The sequence below is a fragment of the Papio anubis genome, chromosome 11 (assembly GCF_008728515.1).
Source record: "Papio anubis isolate 15944 chromosome 11, Panubis1.0, whole genome shotgun sequence".
NCBI classification, from domain to species: Eukaryota; Metazoa; Chordata; class Mammalia; order Primates; family Cercopithecidae; genus Papio; species Papio anubis.
Window position 1 is genome coordinate 37,426,118 of NC_044986.1, and position 20,821 is coordinate 37,446,938.

The window sequence follows — 20,821 nt, forward strand, 5'->3', positions numbered from 1 at the left end:
ACCCAAATGTTTGACTCTCTGGAGGCTGGTGGTCTGCTGTGGCAGGGGTAGAAATAGCAAAAACATAAAAATAAAACTAGAAAAGGTTCTGTTGAGGTTCTGGGGAATTTAGGAGCATCCCCTGGGTCCTCTGTGGCAGTGGCTGCTCAGCGGGGCAGGAGGGAGCTGGGACCCTCTGTGGTGCTGTCATGGAGCCACTTGCCACATGGCCTGTGTCTGGTTCATTCCTACACAGCAGAGTGAATCCCGTTTAACCTCGAAGGTCAGTTTATGTGATAGGCTAGATGCTAAGTTTCTCATACTCTAAATGTGTTTTGGAGGGAAAGGGGTCAAATATTCGCCTGGGCTGTCAAAATTCAGACTTATTTTATTCTACAAGCTGATAAACTACTTAAAGACCACAACCTGTCATATCCATTTCTATATGCCTGTGCAGAGCCCAGGACGGCACCTCCTGCCCCTGGAGCGAGGTAGCACTATGTAGGGGCTCAGCGCATGCCCGTGGAAGGCAACCTGTGGGGTTCAACTCCTGGTTCTGCCATTTATTATACTATCTGACCTTGGGCACGTGACTTATCTGCTCTAGGCCTCAGTTTCCTCACAAAGTTTAGGTGATTTTTTTTTTCTTTTGAGACAGGGTCTTACTCTGTCACCCCAGCTAGAGTGCAATGGCACAATCACAGTTCACTGCAGCCTCGACCCCCTGGCCTCAAGCAATCCTCCCGTCTCAGTCTGCCAAGTAGCTGGAACTACAGATGTGGACCACCACACCCAGCTAATCATTTTATTTTTTTGTAGAGATGGGGCCTTGCCACGTTGCCCAGACTGGTCTTGAACTCCTGGGCTTAAGCGACCCCCCTGCCTTGGCCTCTCAAAGTGCTGGGACTACAGTGCTGGGATTACAGGCATAAGTCCAATGCCCAGCCCCTCACAGGGTCTTTGAGAGGGTTAAAAGAGGACAGAGCTCTGATAACATTGCCTGGCACATAGTAAACCATTGGATAATTTTTTTTTTTTTTTTTGAGACGGAGTCTCGCTCTGTCGCCCAGGCTGGAGTGCAGTGGCCGGATCTCAGCTCACTGCAAGCTCCGCCTCCCGGGTTTACGCCATTCTCCTGCCTCAGCCTCCCGAGTAGCTGGGACTACAGGCGCCCGCCACCTTGCCCGGCTAGTTTTTTGTAGTTTTAGTAGAGACGGGGTTTCACTGTGTTCGCCAGGATGGTCTCGATCTCCTGACTTCGTGATCCACCCGTCTCGGCCTCCCAAAGTGCTGGGATTACAGGCTTGAGCCACCGCACCCGGCCTAATTTTTTTTTTTTTAACAAGAAAAGTCAAAGTTAGAGCCAGAGAGGATCATAGAAATGCTCCCCTCATTGTATGGATCTGGAAACAGGCTCAGAGATGTTAGAGGTCTTGCCCACACTCCAACACATTTGAAACAGAACCTGGATAAGAACTTAGGTCTGTCTGATTCCCTGTCCAGTGCTCTTCCTATGACACAATCCTCTGAAGTCCTTAGAAGCCATGTAGTATAAATTGTAAGTCTCTACTGGGGGACCCAGAAATGTCCCTTAATAAAGCCCGCACATGGATCAGATGCACACTGCTCTGCCCAGTGGGACGTCTCTCTATGCTTGGAGAATTAACATTTTTTAAAAAGTCAAAAGTAAGTGAACATATGATTGTAGTAATGAACCCAAGGTCAAGTATATGGCACCAGAAAGCCCAAAGGGAAGGGAAGGCAGGTGCAAAGTATGTGTGGATGGGCTGGGGCTGGCCAGCTGAGGCTCACGCTTGTGCCTTCTGCTTCTCCCCTGCTGTTGCAGAGAGCCCCGCTGACGAAGAGGAGCAGTGGTCCGATGACTTTGTAAGTATTTGCTCCTGGAATCAGGAGGGCATCAAGGTCCCATGGGAGGCCTTTTGAAGGTCTTATTTCTGAATTACATGCTGGTGGTCAGCCGCACGTCCCAAGAGGGCAGACTTGGGAAGGTCACCTACAGGCGAGGCATACTGCATACCAGCTGACTTGACTGGCACTCACTGTGTGCCTGGCTAAGAGTTTTCCACACATAACCCCATTTAAACCTCACCACAGCCCTTTGAGGCTTACGCCCACCTTCAGTGCTGGTGTTCAGAGTACTCACTAGCACAGCCAAAACAGGTGTAAAAATGTTTAAATGTTTCCATATCAGTTGGCAAATGCCTTTGCCCTAAACTCCCCAGTGCCCCATCACTGCCTGACCCCCGGCCAGGAGCCCTAAACGAACCAGCAACTAAAGAATAAGTGTCTGGCACATGAGGGAGCCTCCAGGACCAAGACAGAGAAAGTTTCAGTCACTTGCAGTTCCACAATTCAAACCCAGGCCCTCAGATCTCAGGACCAGGCTCTTTGCCACCAAGGTGCTTGCTGTGATCAAGAGAACATTAGCAGAGCTCGGGAGCCCACAGAGAGAGAGAGAGAGGGACCTAGTCATGATGACACTGGGGATGTTGTATTGGAATTACCTCTTTGAGGTAGCTCTGAAATCTGCAAGCCCCTGTACTCGCTTCTCTCTTGGGCTGAGTGTTATAGGGACAAGACATCCTAAAAACTTTTCTTCACAATAATTATTCCTCACTTATATCAAATTCATCCAGAATGTTAGCCTGCTCCAACCTGTGAGTTTTAGATCTGGAAGGGTCCAAGAAGCCTTCCGTATAACCACATACCCATTTCACAGATAAGAAAACTGAGGCCAGGAGAATGAAACTCACCCAGTTCAGTGGAATGAGAACCCAGGACTCAGACCTCCAGTCCTGTGCCCAGCTGTGCACACTATCTGGAGTTTATACAGAGTCTCAGGAGACAGGAGTTCGTCCTCCTCCAACTGCAGAAAAAGAAAAGAAAAGTGAGGGTAAGGGAGGGTTGACTTTTCTGCCCATCTCTTGGTCATGGAGCTCCTCCTGGGGCCCAGCCGCGGCAGCTCCCTGAGACGCACTGCCGCTGCGCCCCCTGCTGGCTGCACACACACAGGGCCACATGTAAAGCAAAGAAATTGGTTGGTCCACATTCAGAAGTAAGAGAAGAAAACTGAGCAAGCTGGCTGGTTGAAAAAGAGCACACAATGGGGACTTAGAAAGCACAAAATAAAATCAGCCTGGAGAGGAGGCAATGACTTTCCCCAAAATCAAACGACCAAAATGAAGATACCAGCCATACTAAGGACTGAGTAAGCATTCACTCACAGCTCTTTTGATGTCAGTAGATGGATCCCCCCTGCATGCAGAATGAAATCCGGGCTTGTTAATAAAGCCTCCAGGCTTTCTTGATTAAAAAAAAAATCCTGTTATAAGTTCTCATTCATTTGTAGGAGCTAAAAATTAAAACACTTGAACTCATAAAGACGGACAGTAGAATGACGTTTACCGGAGGCTGAGAAGGGTGGTCGAAGGGGCAGCAGGTTGGGGAGGGAAATGGGGACGGTTAATGGGTGCAAAAATATAGTTAGGATGAATAAGACCTGGTGTTTGACAACAGGGTGACTACAGTCAACAATAACTTATTGTACATTTAAAAATAACTAAAAGAATATAACTGGAATGCTTATAACACACAAAAAAGATGAATGCTTGAGAGATGGATACCCCATTTACCCAGATGTGATTACTACATATGGTATGCCTCTTTCAAAATATCTCATATACCCCATATATATATATATATATATATATACCTACTATGTACCCCTACAATTCTTTTTTTAAAAGATCAACAGGAAAAAAAAATCCTGCTATATAAAATTGCTCATGAAAGGCTACAGGCCAAAAAGCAAGTGGAAAGTCATGTACAGATCATGCAATGTGATAGGCAGAGTGTGGGGGCGGTGGACTTAGAGGCCAGAGGACCTCTTATGTCCTGAGTCAAATATTTCCTCCACATTAATGTATGTACAAACGGTATATACATAAAACACCTCTGAAAAACATGCACAAGAAGCCTAGTAACTCTTTTTGCCTCTGTGGTGAGAAGAAGAGAGGCTGAAAAGGAGATTGCACCTTATATCCTTCTGAGCCATTTGGACTTTAGACCATGAGAATGTATTTTCAATGTGGACTTAAATAAAATGTGGATTTGAAAAAAACAGGCTGGGTGCGGTGGTTCATGCCTGTAATGTCAGCACTTTGGGAGGCCAAGGTGGGCGGATCACCTGAGGTCAGGAGTTTGAGACCAGCCTGGCCAACATGGTGAAACCCATCTTTACTAAAAATACAAAAATTAGCCGGGCTTGGTGGTGCAATTTGTAATCCCAGCTACTCGAGAGTGAGACAGGAGAATAGCTTGAACCCAGGAAGTGGAGGTTGCAGTGAACTGAGATTGTGCCACTGCACTCTAGCCTGGGTGACAAAGCACAACTCAGTTTCAAAAAAAAAAAAAAAAAATAGCCAGGCATGGTGGTGCATGCTTGTAATCCCAGCTACTTGGGAGACTGAGGCAGGAGAATTGCTGGAACCCAGGAGGCAGAGGTTGCAGTGAGCTGAGATTGCGCCACTGCACTCCAGCCTGGGCAACAGAGCGAGACTCCATCTCAAAAAAAGAAAAAAACAAAAATAAAGAGAGTGAACTCTGAGTCCATTTGAAGCCTTGACCCTGCAGCTTACCAACTCTGCTTGGAATTTTTAAAAAATCTCATCTGAAAGATATCTAGCTGGTCCTGTGTGTCTCCTCACCCTCTTCGTGTTAAAACTACTCTCTCTTCAGTGATCAGCATTCATAATAGATAAAACCCATTGGTTATTCTGTTTTATTGGGTCCTTTTTCTATCTTTTAAAAACATATTTTATTATCTCCTATTGTTATTCTTTGTGGATCTACAGAGTGTCAGCTCCTGTTAGCGTTAAGTAGTTCCTGTGTCCCCCCAGGACAGTGCAGTGGTGGGGAGGATAAACTTTGGAGGCAGAAAGGCCTGCTTCAAACCCCAGCTTTGCCTCTTACTAACTGCCTATCCTTGTGAAGTCAATCTCTCCAAGCCTTGTCTCCTGTCACTGCTCCGGCCTCCCAAGGCAGGAATGGTCCTGATGGCCAGGCAGCACAGACAGGGACGCTGAGCACAGTGTCTGCATCTGCGCTTGCAGGACAGCGACTATGAAAATCCAGACGAGCACTCCGACTCAGAGATGTACGTGATGCCCGCCGAGGAGAATGCTGATGACAGCTACGAGCCGCCTCCGGTAGAGCAGGAGACCAGGCCGGTTCACCCAGCCCTGCCCTTCGCCAGGGGCGAGTACGTAGGTGAGGTCCCCCGCAGACCTGGGCACTCTGCCTTCCAGGCCCATGGGGAGGTGGGATGGCCAAGATTGCAAGGTGGGGACAAACCCGGCTGCTGCCTGAGGGCCTCTGCCTGCCTCCCACTCCCACCACCTCCAAGCAGGGGATCTGGGCTCCCAGGTAAAGGATCCCAAGCTGTAGGGTTTTCCCATTCCAGGGGAAGGGACATCTTTCTTAGATCTGAACTTTGAAAGCAGGCATAAATAAATAAATAAACAAACCCAGCATACCCCGATGGTTCCACCCCTGCCCAACACTCCCAGGGAAAGCAACCCTGAGATGAGTCCCCACTTTTAGGGCTTCGTGTGCTAAAGGCTCTGGGATTTCTCTTAAGAAGTCTGTACAGAACAATGAGCTTCGAGTATCCCAGTGTCTGCCTCACCTTCCTCCCATGTCTAGTCCAGACTGTGGGGTTTTACCAGCGGGTACAGGTGCTCAGGAGCCCCAAACCTGGAATGAGCCTCATGGGTTAAACGGACACAGCTTGGGTCTGGCCGAGTATTTTTTTTTTTTTTTTTTTTTTTGAGACAGAGTCTCACTCTGTCACCTAGGTTGGAGTGCAGTGGCACGAACTCGTCTCACTGCAACCTCTGCCTCCTGGGTTCAACCTCCTGCCTCAGCCTCCCGAGTAGCTGGGACCACAGGCACCCACCACAACACCCGGCTAACTTTTGTATTTTTAGTAGAGACAGGATTTCCTCACGTTGGCCAGGCTGGTCTCGAACTCCTGACCTCAAGTGATCCAACTGCCTCAGCCTCCCAAAGTGCTGGGATTACAGGCGTGAGCCACTGCACCTGGCCCCAAGTATGTATTTTAACGCCCATCTTTGTTCTAGTCTTGGCAGATGACTAAGTTCCCCAAAGGTTCAGAGAGCAAGTATGTCCATGATGGTCATGGCGATGCCAGCATTTGTGTGGACTGGCTCTACATTTAACATCTCACTGCCATTAACCCCTTCCTTACAGTATACCAGGCACTGCTCCTTGCTTCACTGAATGAAAGTAAAGTGAAGGCCAGCTGGGCTTACTGGGTTGCCACAGTTGATCTGTTGAGCACCTGCCATGCACCAGAACTGTGCTAAGCACTGAGCATTTAGCTGCACGCAAGAGGCACATACTCTCAGAGATCTTCTAATTTACAGTTTAGTGCTTTCCCCCGGGGGTCTACCTAACCCCCTTGATAATCCCGTGAAAGAGGTCAGAGGAGTGAACTGACTGGGCCAAGATTCTCTAAGTGATGGAGCTGGGATGCAAGATAGGGCTCCCAGCTTCCAAAGCCCAGCTCTTCACAACTCTGCTCTATGCACCACCCAGCATACTTGGTGAATGACCTTTTTCAATCATCACAACAACCCTGGGGAGGAAAGGGCTACTGCAATTCAGGGTGGTTAAGTGGCTCATTCAAGAACACGCTCTTGGCTGAGTGCGGTGGCTCACACCTGTAATCCCAGCACTTTGGGAAGCCAAAGTGGGTGGATCACCTGACATCAGGAGTTCAAAACCAGCCTGGCCAACATGGCGAAACCCCATCTCTATTAAAAATACAAAAAAATTAGCCGGGCATGGTGGTGCATACCAGTAATCCCAGTTACTAGGGAGGCTGAGGCAGTAGAATCGCTTGAACCCAGGAGGCGGAGGTTGCGGTGAGCCAAGATGGTGCCACCGCACTCCAGCCTGGGCAACAAGAGTGAAACTGTCTCAAAAAAATAAAAAATCACACTCTTCAAAGCCTGTCTCCTGTGTTTTGCTACTTCTGATGGGCTTAAATATTACATTAAATATTTTTTGACTCAGAAATCTGAGTAAACTCCAGGAGCTGCAAATAAAACTGACAAGAGTTAAGGCACAGAAGGAAGGATGCCCTCGTGGCTGAGTACAGCCACACCACCAGAAAGAGGCTTCTGAGGAGGCAGCAGAGGTGAAGTTAACCACATACCTTCAACAAAGAGTGAGGGCCGAGGGCAGGGGCAGGCACCAGAAGGTGAGCATAGAGGCAGGGGCCTAATAGGCAAGGACAGCCGCACCAGGCGAGCTGGGGCTGTCACAGGAGGAAGCAGCAAGCCAGTGATGCAATCCAGAGGCCAGTGCTAGCACCTGTGCTGTTCCCAGTATGAAGAATACGCCAGGTTATTCCTATGCTAAGATTTTCCTAAAACACATCAGTCTGAATCTTTGCTCAGCTCACTGAATCGCTGGGGTAGACTTGAGGCCGCCTAAGGCCTTGCTCACATGGCACAGGTGATATGAATTCTACTTATTAGGCAGACACACTGCACCTACTGCCTTCACTGCCGTCTTCCTAATCCCCGCAAGATCTCTAAGGTCGATATTATGATCCTCATTTTAAAAATGAAGAATGTTGGCCGGGCATGGTGGCTCACGCCTGTAATCCTAACACTTCAGGAAGCTGAGGTGGGTGAATCACTTGAGGTAAGGAGTTCAAAACCAGCCTGGCCAACATGGTAAAGCCCCATCTCTACTAAAAATACAAAAATTAGCCAGGCATGGTGGCGGCATGCCTGTAATCCCAGCTACTCGGGAGGCTGAGGCAGGAGAATTGCTTGAACCTGGGAGGCGGAGGTTGCAGTGACCAGAGATCACGCCACTGCACTCTAGCCTGGGCAACAGAGCGAGACTTTGTCTCAAAAAAATAAAAAATTAAAAATAACAGTGAAGAATGTGAGTCCCAGAGAGGTTGAATAACCAGCCCCAAAGAGCACAGCTAGTGAGTGGCTGAGCAAGGGGCAGAACTCAGACCCAGTTGGCCTTAGAGCCTGACTCCTTTTCTGATACCTGCTGAGAAGGACAGTCCTGGACCAAAGGGATCCCACAGATTCCCTGTGAATGGAGCGAAATCGCTGAGGGAAGGAGCATGGAGGTTGACCCACATGAATAATCACCACCTGGATACGCTTTAGCATAACCTGGGGAACTTTTCCAACCCGTAATGCCAGACTCCTCCTGAGAAGTTCAGACATTGCCAGGCTGGGGTGGAACCTAGACCTTGGCATTTTTAAAAGCCAGGAGCACCTCACCCCCACCCCGCACCCACCAGTGCTGCTTCCATGCCCTCTGTGTGGCCAAGTGTTGGGTTGTTGGCTCTCCTGAACCTCTGGGTGACCATCACTGCCCTGGAAGGATATTTTTAATGAGGACATTCTTCCAGTTTTTGTCGTTTAAGTCAATAGGCAGTTGAAATTTTTGGCCTAACATTTCACTTTACTCTTTCAAGGAATGTCCGTGGATCATCTGTGGCTACATAGACACCTGTGGTTTTATACTTTCTAGATCTCAATGGCTTCCACCCAGGAAATGATCCGGAGCCTCTTTCATGTTATGTTTTTGGTTTGTTCCTTTCAAGACAATCGATCAAGCCAGAGGCATTCCCCACCCTTCAGCAAGACACTTCCCAGTAAGCCCAGCTGGCCTTCAGAGAAAGCAAGGCTCACCTCCACCCTGCCGGCCCTGACTGCTCTGCAGAAACCTCGAGTCCCACCCAAACCCAAAGGCCTCCTTGAGGATGAGGTAAAGTAAATCTGTCCCAAAGGCTTCCCAGGACACAGAGAGGGGGCGGGGCAAGTGACCAGGACAGCCTGCCCGCTGGCTGTCCTCCTTCTTTACAACCTGCTATTGACTGTCCCCTCTCACTCTCCACTATTGTACCAAAGGGACTTGGTTTTCTCCAAAATGGCTTATTGTAAGCATGTCAGTTTACTAGAGGTGTATGGTAAAATATCAATACTGAGTCTGTGCCCCTCATATCATTCCCTCCTTCTTCGCTGTGGTTTCCTGTGAATCTCTTCTTTCCTCCCTAAGTTGTTCTTCCCCTCTCTTTGTTCTCCTTTGCTTCTCTGTCCTGTTGTTACCGACAGCAAATCCATATGGGTCTGCAGCAACTTCAATTCTTGCCTCCTGGGCATAAGGCAGAAGGAGAGACCAAGGCAAGTTTCAGAGCAGGAATGAAAAGAAGTCAAGTACACTTAGAAGAGGGCCAAGTGGATGACTTGAGAGATCCAGTGCGCTGTTTGACCTTTGACTTGGGGTTTTAAACACTGGCACCCTTCTGGGGTCTTGTGTCCCTTCTCCCTGATTCTTCCTTTGTGTGAGCTGTCTGCTTGTGCAGTGGCCTGCTAGCATTTGGGAGGTGAGCATGTGCAGTGTGCTTACCGGAGTTGTATGCACACTCCCTTGAGGCACTCTTGCCTTACCAGCTGAATGTTTCTAGAAGGTCAAATACCAATTAAACTCTGCCATTTTGCCTCTTAATTCGCATGCTTGAGCCCACTTGCCCAACTCCTGAGATCTTATTGGGAAACTGCTCATCACTAGTTTCAGGTTTTTTCTATCTATTGGGAGACTGCCTTTCTCTGGTGCTGGCTGTGACCAATTATTATTTTAGAGAGACAATTAACAACCACCTGACAATCAACTGATAGTCTCCTGACATTCCTGGGGTGGGGGAGCCCTCTCTTGTCCTGCTCATGCCTGACTAGCTATTATACCCACTGTAACACTGTCTCCACCTTACTTTCTTTCCTCCACCTTCTTTTCTCTCTGCTCCTCCACTTTCCTCTTCTCAGATGCAGAGGGTGACATGGGCCAGGATGTACAATGGAGATCGCTAGTCTGTAAGGTACCCCGCACAACCTGTGGAGGAACTGACCCCTGACTTCCCTTTGACAGCTCTTGCTTCTCACTCCCTCCCTCCCCACAGCTGCCCCATCCCCACTGCCACCAGGTGTCCAGAGACCCACCTTTTCAGATGGCCCAGCATCCAACTCTGGGTTTACCTCCTCAATCTCCCCTCTCTCAGCTCTTAGAGCTTGTGTGTCATTTTCCCTATGGAACTGCTCCTATTTGAAAATGAATACATAAACTCATCAAAACTGTTGTAATAACTCATAAAGCCTAATGTGTTATGGCTCCCAGAGGTCCTTGCATTTTAAATAAGGACAGAGACCAGCCGGCAGCTTCTCTAAGAAGTAACTTGCCTCTAGAGGATAAAACTTATGGCTTACACACATGTTGTGAAATGATCTTCATTCCACCTTTATAAAATTTGCAGCCCAGCAGGAGATGGAAAAGATGGACTTTTAAATCAAAATAGAGGCAGCATCTAGGCCCAAATTCCTGCTTTGGCCCTTCTAGGTGTATAATTTGGGGCAAGCTAGACAACTTCTTTTTGTCTGTTTTTCATCTCATCTCTGTTATTTTGAGAATTTAATAAGAGAACATATGTATAGCACTAAATAAGTGCCTCACACACAGAGGGGTTTAATATATGTTGGATTCCTTTCTACCATATTCTAAATTCCTGACAAAATCCAGTTTTCTAGTTTCTTCTGAAAACTGAAATCTGGCAACACCAGGCCAGCAGTGGCCTCAAAGCAACTGTGCCCCAGGGCATCCCCCACCCTCGGCTGTGAATCCCTGGTCTCTTTTTTGATTTGTCATAGCTCCCACGACACATACAGTGCAAGTACACACCCTCACCCTGTGCACACTCCTCCCACCTGAGAGGCGACGTTGTCCTTTCAAGGGTGTGAATAGGGTGGCAAGGAGAAGCTGAGCAGGGGAGGGGACAGAATGGGGAGACCAGCTGTTAGGGTCTCACTGTAAATTATTTCAGCATTTGGCAAATCCCTATGAAGACACAAATTCAGATACAGAATGCGAATGAATACTGTGGGATATGTAAGGCTCTTCATTTCTGTAAATAACTGAGAATGGACCCCAGGGAGGCAAGGCAGAGGTTTGCTAATAGCAGCCTCGTGGAGATGGCTCAGACAAGTCTTCACCAGTGGGAAAAAGAGAAGTATGAAGGTAGGGGCGTTCTGGAATGGGCAGATGGAGAGCCAATATAAGAAAGAGGTGTAAAAACAAATACACAAACAAACAGAGGCCAACATTAAGATATGGCTGAACCATTAGTTGGGAAAAGAAGAAGTCAAGTACCAGAATAAATAAAAATGTTTAACCCTGTTCTGCAGGTTATAGGCAAAATATAGAGATACAGGCTAAACAGAAAGCTGGAGGTGGGGCAAAGACATTTAGGGGGAAGAAGCATTTGTGCTATAATGAGAGTGGCTAACACTTGGTGAATGCTGTGTATCCACTGGTGTTCTGAGCACTTTGTGTGCATTATCTCATTAAATCCTCACACCAACCGCATGAAGTCTATCATCAGCCCCGCTTTACAGATGAGGAAACAAAGGTGTAAAGGGGCTAAAAATAAACTTGTCCAAGGTCACAGAGGGAATATGCTTAGCTTAAAGGGTATTTTTATAAGAATTCAATAAAATAATGTACGTAAAGCTTTTACATGCTCATATGAGTGGTAATGAGGATGCAGCTCATGTGGGCATTTAACAGCTAATCAAAATGACTCCTGCTAAGTAATAGGGTATGAGCCAATGGGAAAGTGAAAATAAGATAAATTCATGTTACTCCTATTTTTCAAATCTGTAGTCCTAGGGGGAGGCAAACATGTAAACACTTATGACAAGTGTCTTCTTAATACTGAAACATCTAAACATTGGAGTTGATCTAAGATGATTTTTAATCTATTTTTAATTTGGAATCATGTCATTGTAATAACTGAAGAAGGATTTCTAATACCTGTAGGTGATGGTAGTAGAATAATCTACTTGGATTCGAAAGACCAATCACGGATTCACTAAAGTCAAGTTTTTGTGTTTTGTTCATGAAATAAGGGGGCTGATATTAAAACACTGCAGCAATGTCAAAGCGGTCAATAAGACCACATGATATCCTAAGAAAGGATATAAAATACGATGGTTCTTCGTCATTTACTTATTTCAGCAATAACAACATTAAAGCATTGAATTGCAATGTTGGGAATATACATTGTACATACCTTCTCCTAAAACCCTATAAAGATGAGAGAGTTGGGCAGACACTACAAATAGAATTTGTTGAGACTGGATCAAGTCTTTTTTTCCTATCATTCTTTGTGAATACAAATGTCTGCATTCCAGAAATATCACTGAAGTGGCATCGTTGTCTGGGGTACGTATCTGGGATTCATCGTCTCGCACTGAGATTAATGACATAGACACGTGTGGGTGGATTAGGGAGCGGAAAGTTTAATAGACAGGAGAGAGGAGAGCATCTCTCTCTCTCTTGCAAGACAGTAGAATCCTAAAAGGAAAACCGGGCCTGTGGTGGACCACAGCAGATTTTATAGGCAGGCTTCAGGAGGAGATACCTGATTTACATAGGGCCCATAGATTGGTTTGATCAGGAGTGACATTTACATGGTGCAGAAAAGGCTGATCGCCCCACCCTAATCTTATTATACAAATGGGTTTTCTACTTGGCCAGTGCCGTCTTGTCTGCTCCTTAGTGTACAGGTGGCTGGCAAAGAGAAGGGAAGACAGAGCCACCATTTTGATCACGCCTAGGCACAGGTAGCATTTTCCTATTGGCACAACTGCCAACATTCACCCATGCAAGCTTCCAGCTTGCTCGTCTCTATCAGCAGCCTGATTTTACAGGCTGCTCTGTGTTAGAAAAGAAAATGATTTGGGGCTGCTTTTTATTAAAAGGAAAACCTTACCAAGGACATCTTACTCTCACTATCTGCCTAAGTAATTTTTTCTTAACTCCTATATCATCATGACTCTAAACAGCTCAGATTCTAAACACTGCAGATAAAAACATTTTCTGTAATCAAGCCCTGCAGAACAAAACAAGTACAAAATTGAGAATACAGAAGAAAGAATAAATTTTGAAGTGGTTAAGTAGGACTAGGTCAGGGCCTGGAGCTTCCAACTTCCCTATATCCATTCAGGCATCATTGCCGAGTGTCAATACCAATATTCTGTGTTCAGATACAGGATGTTTAAGGATTTTGTTGACTACAGGGTTTAAGAGGGTGGTATGCCTCCTGGGGGCTCAACCTCTCCTTTTATAGGAACTAACCCCTAGAAGAGAAGTTGGGTTCTGATAAAGCATGTCACTCTGGCTACTAATGAATCCAAAAAGGTGGACCCACGGACTTAAAAAGGTCCTGCAGGGATACTGCAGCCACTCAACATCCCGTTATTCAAAGCTGCTAAGTCAGCCCATCCCAGCTTTGGCTATTGGGTTAGTCAATTTCAATTCAATTCAGTGAGGCATTTGGCCAGATACTGGAAACACAAATACAGAGAAAGAGAAGGCCCTGTCCTTCAGGAGTTGACACTGTGGGGCCAGAGATGAAGCAGAGATGAGGACCAGGTTTCCTGTGCCACAGAGAAGCAAGTGCCCACTTCTGAATGGCAGAATCCAGGAGAACTTCCGATGATTCAGCAATTAACTCCCCAACAGGTCATACATCTAGAAAAGACCCAAGCACAGATTTCCTCCCAGGTCTGTATGATTCCAAAGCCTCACCTCCCTCAGCCAGATAGTCTCTAAACACAACTGCAGATTGAGATATGTGAGTAGAACTCTCTGGTGCCTCTTGGTCAGCTTCAGAGGTGAAGAAAGAGATAAGAAATAGCAATTAAATGAAGAGAGGATAGATAAGACAGAAAGAGGAGGGGGAGGATGGAACGTACTAGAATGTGGTGGATAGAAGTATGGGTGCTAAATTATTGAACTGCTTGAGTTCAAATGCTGGATCTACCACTTTTTTTTTGAGACAAGGTCTCACTCTGTTGCCAAGTGCGATCACAACTCACTGCAGCCTCAGCTTCCTGGGCTCAAGCAACCTTCCCACCTCAGCCTCCAGAGTAGCATGTTTGGCTAATTTTTCTATACTTTTTGTAAAGACAAGGTTTCACCATGTTTCCCGGGCTGGTTTTGAACTCCTAGACTCTATCTATCCACCTGCCTCAGCCTCCCAAAGATCTGGGATTACAGGCACGAGCCACTGTGCCTGTCTGGTTCTACCACTTTTAAACTTGACAACCTGAGCAAAGTACTTAATTTTTCTGTGCCTCAGGTTCTTCATCTCGAAATGGAGCCAATGGTGGTACCTCTCTTATTATAGAAGGATTACATGAGAAAAAAACATGTACAGTACTTAGAAGAACACCTGGCAATAACTTTTTGATTTTGTTTCTCCCAGTACCCTTCTTGGCTGCCCACCAGGGCAGGTGGTAAAAACCACTTTTGAAATCTGGTTACCTCATTTGTGTCTTGTCAATATAAAATCCCTCCCTGCCTCCATTTATGGTCATTTAATTATCGACAAAAGTGCTAAGACGATTCAATGGAGAAATATTTTTTTAAAACAAATGGTGCTAGGTAAATGGTGCTAGATGTATCCACAGGCAAAAGAATGAAATTGGATTCTAACCTCACACCATACACAAAAATTAACTGAAAATGTAGCATAGACCTAACTGTAAGAGCTAAAACTCTAAAACTCTTAGAGGAAACACAGGTATGAGTCTTTATGGCTTTGGGTTGTGCAATAGTTTCTTAGATTTGATACCAAAAGTACAAGCAATAAAAGAAAAAATAAATAAAACTGACTTCAAAGTTTAAACATTTTATGCCACCTATGAAACCAATAAGAAAGTAAAAAAGCCGGCAGGGCGCGGTGGCTCATGCCTGTAATCCCAGCACTTTGGGAGGCCGAGGCAGGCGGATCATGAGGTCAGGAGATTGAGACCATCCTGGCTAACACGGTGAAACCCCGTCTCTACTAAAAATACAAAAAATTAGCCGGGTATGATGGCGGGCGCCTGTAGTCCCAGCTACTCAGGAGGCTGAGGCAGGAGAATGGCGGGAACCCGGGAGGCGGAGCTTGCAATGAGCAGAGATCATGCCACTGCACTCCAGGCTGGGAGACAGAGCGAGACTCAGTCTCAAAAAAAAAAAAAAAAAAAAAGAAGGAAAGAAAGTAAAAAAGCAACCTACAGAATAGAAGAAAAGTTTTGCAAATTGTATATCTGATGAAGAAGTTGTAACTAGAATATATAGAGAACTCTTGTAACTCAATAAAAAGATAAACAACCCAATTAAAAATGGGCAAAGATTTGAATAGACATGTCTCCAAGGAATATACAAAAAATGACAATAAATATATAAAAAGATACTCAACATCATTAGTCATCAGGGAAATGCAAATCAAAACTATAACGAGATACCATTTTGCACACACAAGGATGGCTGTCATAAAAAGGATGATTACAAGTGTTGGTAAGGATATGGAAAAACTGGAGCCCTCATACATTGCTGGCAGGAATGAAAAATGGTGCAGCGTCTTTGGAAAACAGTTTGGCAGTTTCTCTGACTGTTTAACATAGAGCTACCATATGACTCAACAATTTCACCTCTAGGATATTCCCAAGAGAAACGCATGTCTACACAAAAACTTGTACATGGATAGTCATGACACCATTATTCATTACAGCCAAAAAGTGGAAAAAAGCTCAAATGTCCATCAGCTGATGAATGGATAAACAAATGTGGGATACTCATAAAATAGAATATTATTTGGCCATAAAAAAGGCTGGAGTTGTCACACATACTATACCACAGGAAAACCTTGAAAACATTATACTAAGTGAAAGAAGTCTCAAAAGACTACAGATGGTGTGATTCCATGTATATTCAATGTCCAGAATGGGCAAAATCTATAGAGAAAGAAAGCAGATTTGTGGTTGAGTAGGTCAAGGGAGTGGTGGATGGGGAGTGACTAATGGATGCAAGGTTTCTTTTTGGGGTGATAAAAATGTCCTAAAATTAGATTGTGGTGATGGTTGCATACGTCTGTGAATATACTAAAAGTCACCAAATTGTACAATTTACATAGTAGAATTTTATGGTATGTGAATTGCATCTCAGTAATGCTTTTTTAAAAAATCACTCTCTCCCATACCGTCAACTATGAATGTACAGCATTCTTTTTATTCAGTTTTATATTTCTTTTAGGCTGATTATGTGGTCCCTGTAGAAGATAATGATGAAAACTATATTCATCCCACAGAAAGCAGTTCACCTCCACCTGAAAGAGGTAAGAGTTTGTCACCTTAAGCACCTGAAAATTTTTAGCAGTTGATGGGGATGTACAAGAGTATTTGGTAGTAAGTACTAAGAGGCTCAGAAATGACAGTGTCCAGGCCTTTCTCCCCTGGGCCACGGTGTGTTCTTCTTTGGCTGGTTGGGCAGACACCATCAGTGACAACCCATTTCTGTGTCATAGCCCTTCCCCGCCTTCTCTTTCCTCTTCCATGATTTAATCCTCCCATCTCAAATTATGAAAGCACCTGGGTAGTTCTCTTCAGCTGCCCTCGCTTTAAATGGATTTCTCATAAAACCTAATACAATGTTGCAAGCCACCATGTTGGCCTTGTAAACACTGCACCAAGAACAGTTTCTGCAGAAGAGCAAAAAAATGAAAGAGTGAAATATGCCCTGAGTCCTGGCTCTTTAAATTTAGTAGTATGTTAGGCCTACGAGAAACATTTCATCTGTTAACCCTTCACAGGACAACAAATGCTATGACAAATGAATTATCTTAAAAAGCCAGTGCTACATAAGATTAGGCATGAAAACAAGCTATGTTTACTCTGAATATAGTTACTATGGAGAATATGATCCAGTACAAGTGATACCTCTTCAGGTAACATTGCTCATCTGCTACTGTCAACTCCATGGTAGCCATATTCAGGTTTTAGTCCGCCATCACGTAGCATCCCTCTCCCATACTCCGTACCTATCACCAACAGCTTCAAGACCTACCTGAATTCCCAAGCTATCGATTACCACAAGACAACAAATACCCATTCCCTCCTTCCAACCCCTCTTAAAAAAAAACAGAAAAGAAAAGAAAAGAAAAAACCCCTGAAATCCCAGAGCAATGGTGTGTATTGCATCTGGTAGGGGAGGTGGAGCTATTAATTGGGCCCCTCCAGGAAGGGGTTCAATACACTCTTGATGAAAAACAAAAACAATAAAACTCCTTTCTCTCTTAGACTTCCCATTTGGCAAATGAAATTCCAAGCCATTATTCACTTTAACAAGATCTCTATCATCAAATAATCAAATAATAATATATCAAATTATGAATCTGTCATTGATATTTCCATTCTAAAGATGTTTCTTCTGAGAAGACTTCTTTTATTGGTTTGTGTGTCTAATAAGTGTGTCTCCCATTCTTTGCAAATTCTCTGGTCTGGTCATCATTTTTCCCTGAGTGTGACTTTCCCTCAATGGCATGTATCTGTAATGGTTTTATATATATGTATATGTATATTTCTGTGTTTAAGCTCCCATGGTGAATAGATCAACCAAGCCAAATTCCTCAACGCCCGCCTCTCCTCCAGGAACAGCTTCAGGTAAAGTGTATATGTGTTTTGGTTTGGTTTTATGTCTATTTCAAATAAGAAAAACAACTCAGATGAACTATGAAGAAGTAATCACTTGTATTTGCAAATGTCTTAATAATGGGAACAGAAGGCCAGTCCTCACCCTCATGCACTGTCTAGTGGCACGTGTGTGGAAGCGGCCATTTTCCCAGGCATTTTGGCATCTGCTAGACAAGTTCTGGTTTTCACTCTACCTTCCTGGGCACCTTGCTGGCTTCTCCGTGTCCCCTCCCTTGACTGAGGGGGTCCCAGAGTTTAGCCCTCAGCCCTCAACCCTCAGTTCTTTCAGAACATCATGATGGTTACAAGCTTGGTTTTGAGCCAGACAGCCCTCGGTTGGAACCCCAGTGTGCCCCGTCACCAGCTATGCCACCTTGAGCTTGTACTCCGCCTCTCCAAGTATCAGATTTTCTTGTCTGTAAATGGTGCTCATAGCCCCTACTCTGTGACAGGAGAATTCTGCTGCATGTGAAACTCTTAATGAGTGCCTGGCACACACTGAGTGCTGAGGAGAGAGAATGATTTTTCACTTCTGTAGGGTTCATCGAGTAATCTGGCTTCATGTCTCAAGTCTACACTGGTAACTCCCTGGCATCCAACCCGACCTGACTTCCCTTCGGAACACCTTGATGCTCCCACGCAGGACTCTAAACTCACTCCTCCCTTCCCTGTGGGCACCCCTGTTTCTCAATGTGTACAGCCTCCAGGCCACATACTCCAAATCCTGCTTTTATTTCTCCTGAATTTGCTGTTCCATTTTAGCTGTGACCACCCTAGTCCGGGCTTTCTTTACTCGGCCACCTTGTACCTTCTCATCTGCAGCAGTCCACCGGCCACACCCCTGCCTCTCAACTCTCTCCTCAGTGACAAGGACTGGGCTGCTGAACTCCTCCAGATGTTACCAGTTTCATCTCACCACAAAGCTAGTTTTTGCCACGTCACCTCTACCACCAAACCATAAATGTTCCTGGTTGCTCCTACAGGTTTTGGCAACCCCCAAGGCTGAGCCCAAGACACTGAGGGGTACCCATGACCCCCATGAACAGCACAGAGAGGTATAGGAGCCTGCTCTCCAGCATTCTCACGGGCATTTCCTCTCTCTGTCTCCCCTCGTCCATCTCCCCTAGGCATACATATGCGCACGCGCGTGTGCACACACACGTATTCGTACACACACACTTTCTTCTCTCACAGAGCTGAACACAAGTCATTGAGAGGCTGAGCTCTGCTTCCAGAGACAGGCTCCTTAATAGAAAATGAAAGAAGAGTCGAGTTATTTTAAAAACCTTTTCCTGGACTCATTTCTTATGAAATTATTCACTTTCTTCACAAGTTCTGGTTTTTCTTATCCTCTCCTCAGAACCCACAAGCGCTTTATATATGGGGAGTGGAGCTCAGAGCCATCTTAGCCAGCTCATCTTACCCTCTCAGGAGGCAAAGGTCAACATGCCAATCTAAAATATCGTGACCAGGTTGCTTAGGCCCCAGCCGAAATGGAGACTCCTAACTCCCGATAACTCAGGATGAGGGCTGTTGTTACTGGAACAGAAAACCCTTTAACAAATAAATAAATGAAGACTTCAACCCTCCTTTAGAGAAATAGATTACTAATATCTGGTGTTTGCCTCTTACAAAGCTCTACTTGCCTTACAAGGACCTCCTGTTCCTAAAACACTCCCAGTACTCCAATCAGCCTGTATTTCATGGGTCTTGCTTCTTGGTCTTTGTGTTCTCACTTTTAGGACACCTAATCCTACCCATCCTTCAAGGCCCAGCTTGAGGCCTCCACCTCCAGCAAGCCTCCTCTGATTTCTGTAGCCCTCAGAGAGCTCTCCTTTGCAGGAAGTCTCTTCCCCCTTACACTTAGCCCATACTTATTCCCTAATTACTTTGTGTCTCTGTCTAATCGCTTCCTAAGTACACTGCAAGCTCCTTGAAGACCTTGCCTTCAATGTCATTGCTCAGGAGGCTTTACCTGGCCCCATGCTGGGGCAGATCCCTGTAGTGCCCTGCACATGCCCTGAGATTTCTGTCTTTCTTTGCTCACAGCTGTTTCCAGGGCCTACCCCAGGATCTGGCTCAGGGGAGGTGCCGAGACTGAGGAGGGGTCAGTTGGTTGAGAGGGTGAATGAGTCCTCAAACACTGGTTGTATTAAATATTTAAAGAATCACCAAGGGGGCATTAACCAGCTGGATTTATTATGCATAAGTTTGCTATTAACCTGGTATAGCTGTATTTTAATACTAGAGACATCAGATGAAGAAAGGAAATCTAAACAAGAAAATAATGTCCTGGTTATGTGATTGTCACATACAGGTGGGAGCACCTACGGGGGGTGGGGGGAAGAAATGAAATAGTTGAGGTCCTGGCTCTGACATTTGCTAGGTGCCAGACTTTGAACAGGCGAAGTCATCTCTGTTTCTTAGTTTCTTCCTCTGATAAAATGGCACCTATACCTAGGGGTATCATGAGTAGAAGAATTAAGTGACTCACTATAGATAACTTGCACTCATAAAATGCTAGTGCTTTGTTATTATTATTGTTATTATTCAGAATCCCTTGTTCAACCTGCCTTGATCCATGACCATTCTGGCAGATATTCTCAGGGAACGATATTGTTTCATGGGTCACTGGCCCATGAAACAGAGGAGACATGCTCCATCCTTCCTTAGAACTCTGTCATCCTGAGGCAAGACCATAGGCTTTCCACCAGTGCTCATGCTGTCCTCTTATCACCAGAAGTTATTTATAGGGAGGGAAAAGGAAAGGAAGGTTTTGGCAGACCATTCTGAGATATGCAAGAAAGGAAAGCATAGTAGAAAAGCCAGGCGGGAGGTCTGACAAAGATAATATAGTGGTCAAATGAGCCCTCAGCATTTCAGAAGCGAGAAATTCAGACTCAGACCTTCTTTCTACTTCCTTATTTTTCAGACAAGATTTTGTTCCGCTTCCCCGAGATCTTCCATCAAATTCTATGAGTAGTCAAGGGTACTTTAACAGTGTCAGTCTTAAGTATTCAATTTGATACACCAGCCACTTAAACACAGTGAGACTCCTGCTACACATTCCGGTGACATTTCAGTTTATTGTTTTCATGTTGTCACACGAAATGTAAACATTCCAAATGCAATCTCTTTTCCAAAATGTTTCAAAAAATCAGACCCAGTTCAGGTGCCGTGGAAGACAGAGC

The 20,821-nt window shown here is 45.3% G+C and overlaps 1 protein-coding gene and 1 long non-coding RNA gene across 4 annotated transcripts in view; one reads left to right on the forward strand and one right to left on the reverse strand.

Annotated features, from left to right (window-relative positions):
- The window catches only part of LOC116269523, a 42,177-nt gene extending 37,984 nt beyond the window's left edge, over positions 1–4,193 (reverse strand). Inside the window, exon 1 of the long non-coding RNA XR_004177141.1 lies at positions 2,754–4,193. This is a non-coding gene — a long non-coding RNA (uncharacterized LOC116269523). The remainder of the gene's footprint in view (positions 1–2,753) is intronic.
- The window catches only part of BLNK (B cell linker), an 80,509-nt gene that overhangs the window by 39,091 nt on the left and 20,597 nt on the right, over positions 1–20,821 (forward strand). For all 3 annotated transcript variants that reach the window (XM_009215068.4, XM_003904061.5, XM_009215067.4), the window contains 5 exons: positions 1,826–1,866; positions 5,112–5,268; positions 8,666–8,829; positions 16,195–16,276; positions 17,532–17,600. In XM_009215068.4, coding sequence (XP_009213332.2) covers positions 1,826–1,866; positions 5,112–5,268; positions 8,666–8,829; positions 16,195–16,276; positions 17,532–17,600 — 513 coding nt within the window. The remainder of the gene's footprint in view (positions 1–1,825; positions 1,867–5,111; positions 5,269–8,665; positions 8,830–16,194; positions 16,277–17,531; positions 17,601–20,821) is intronic.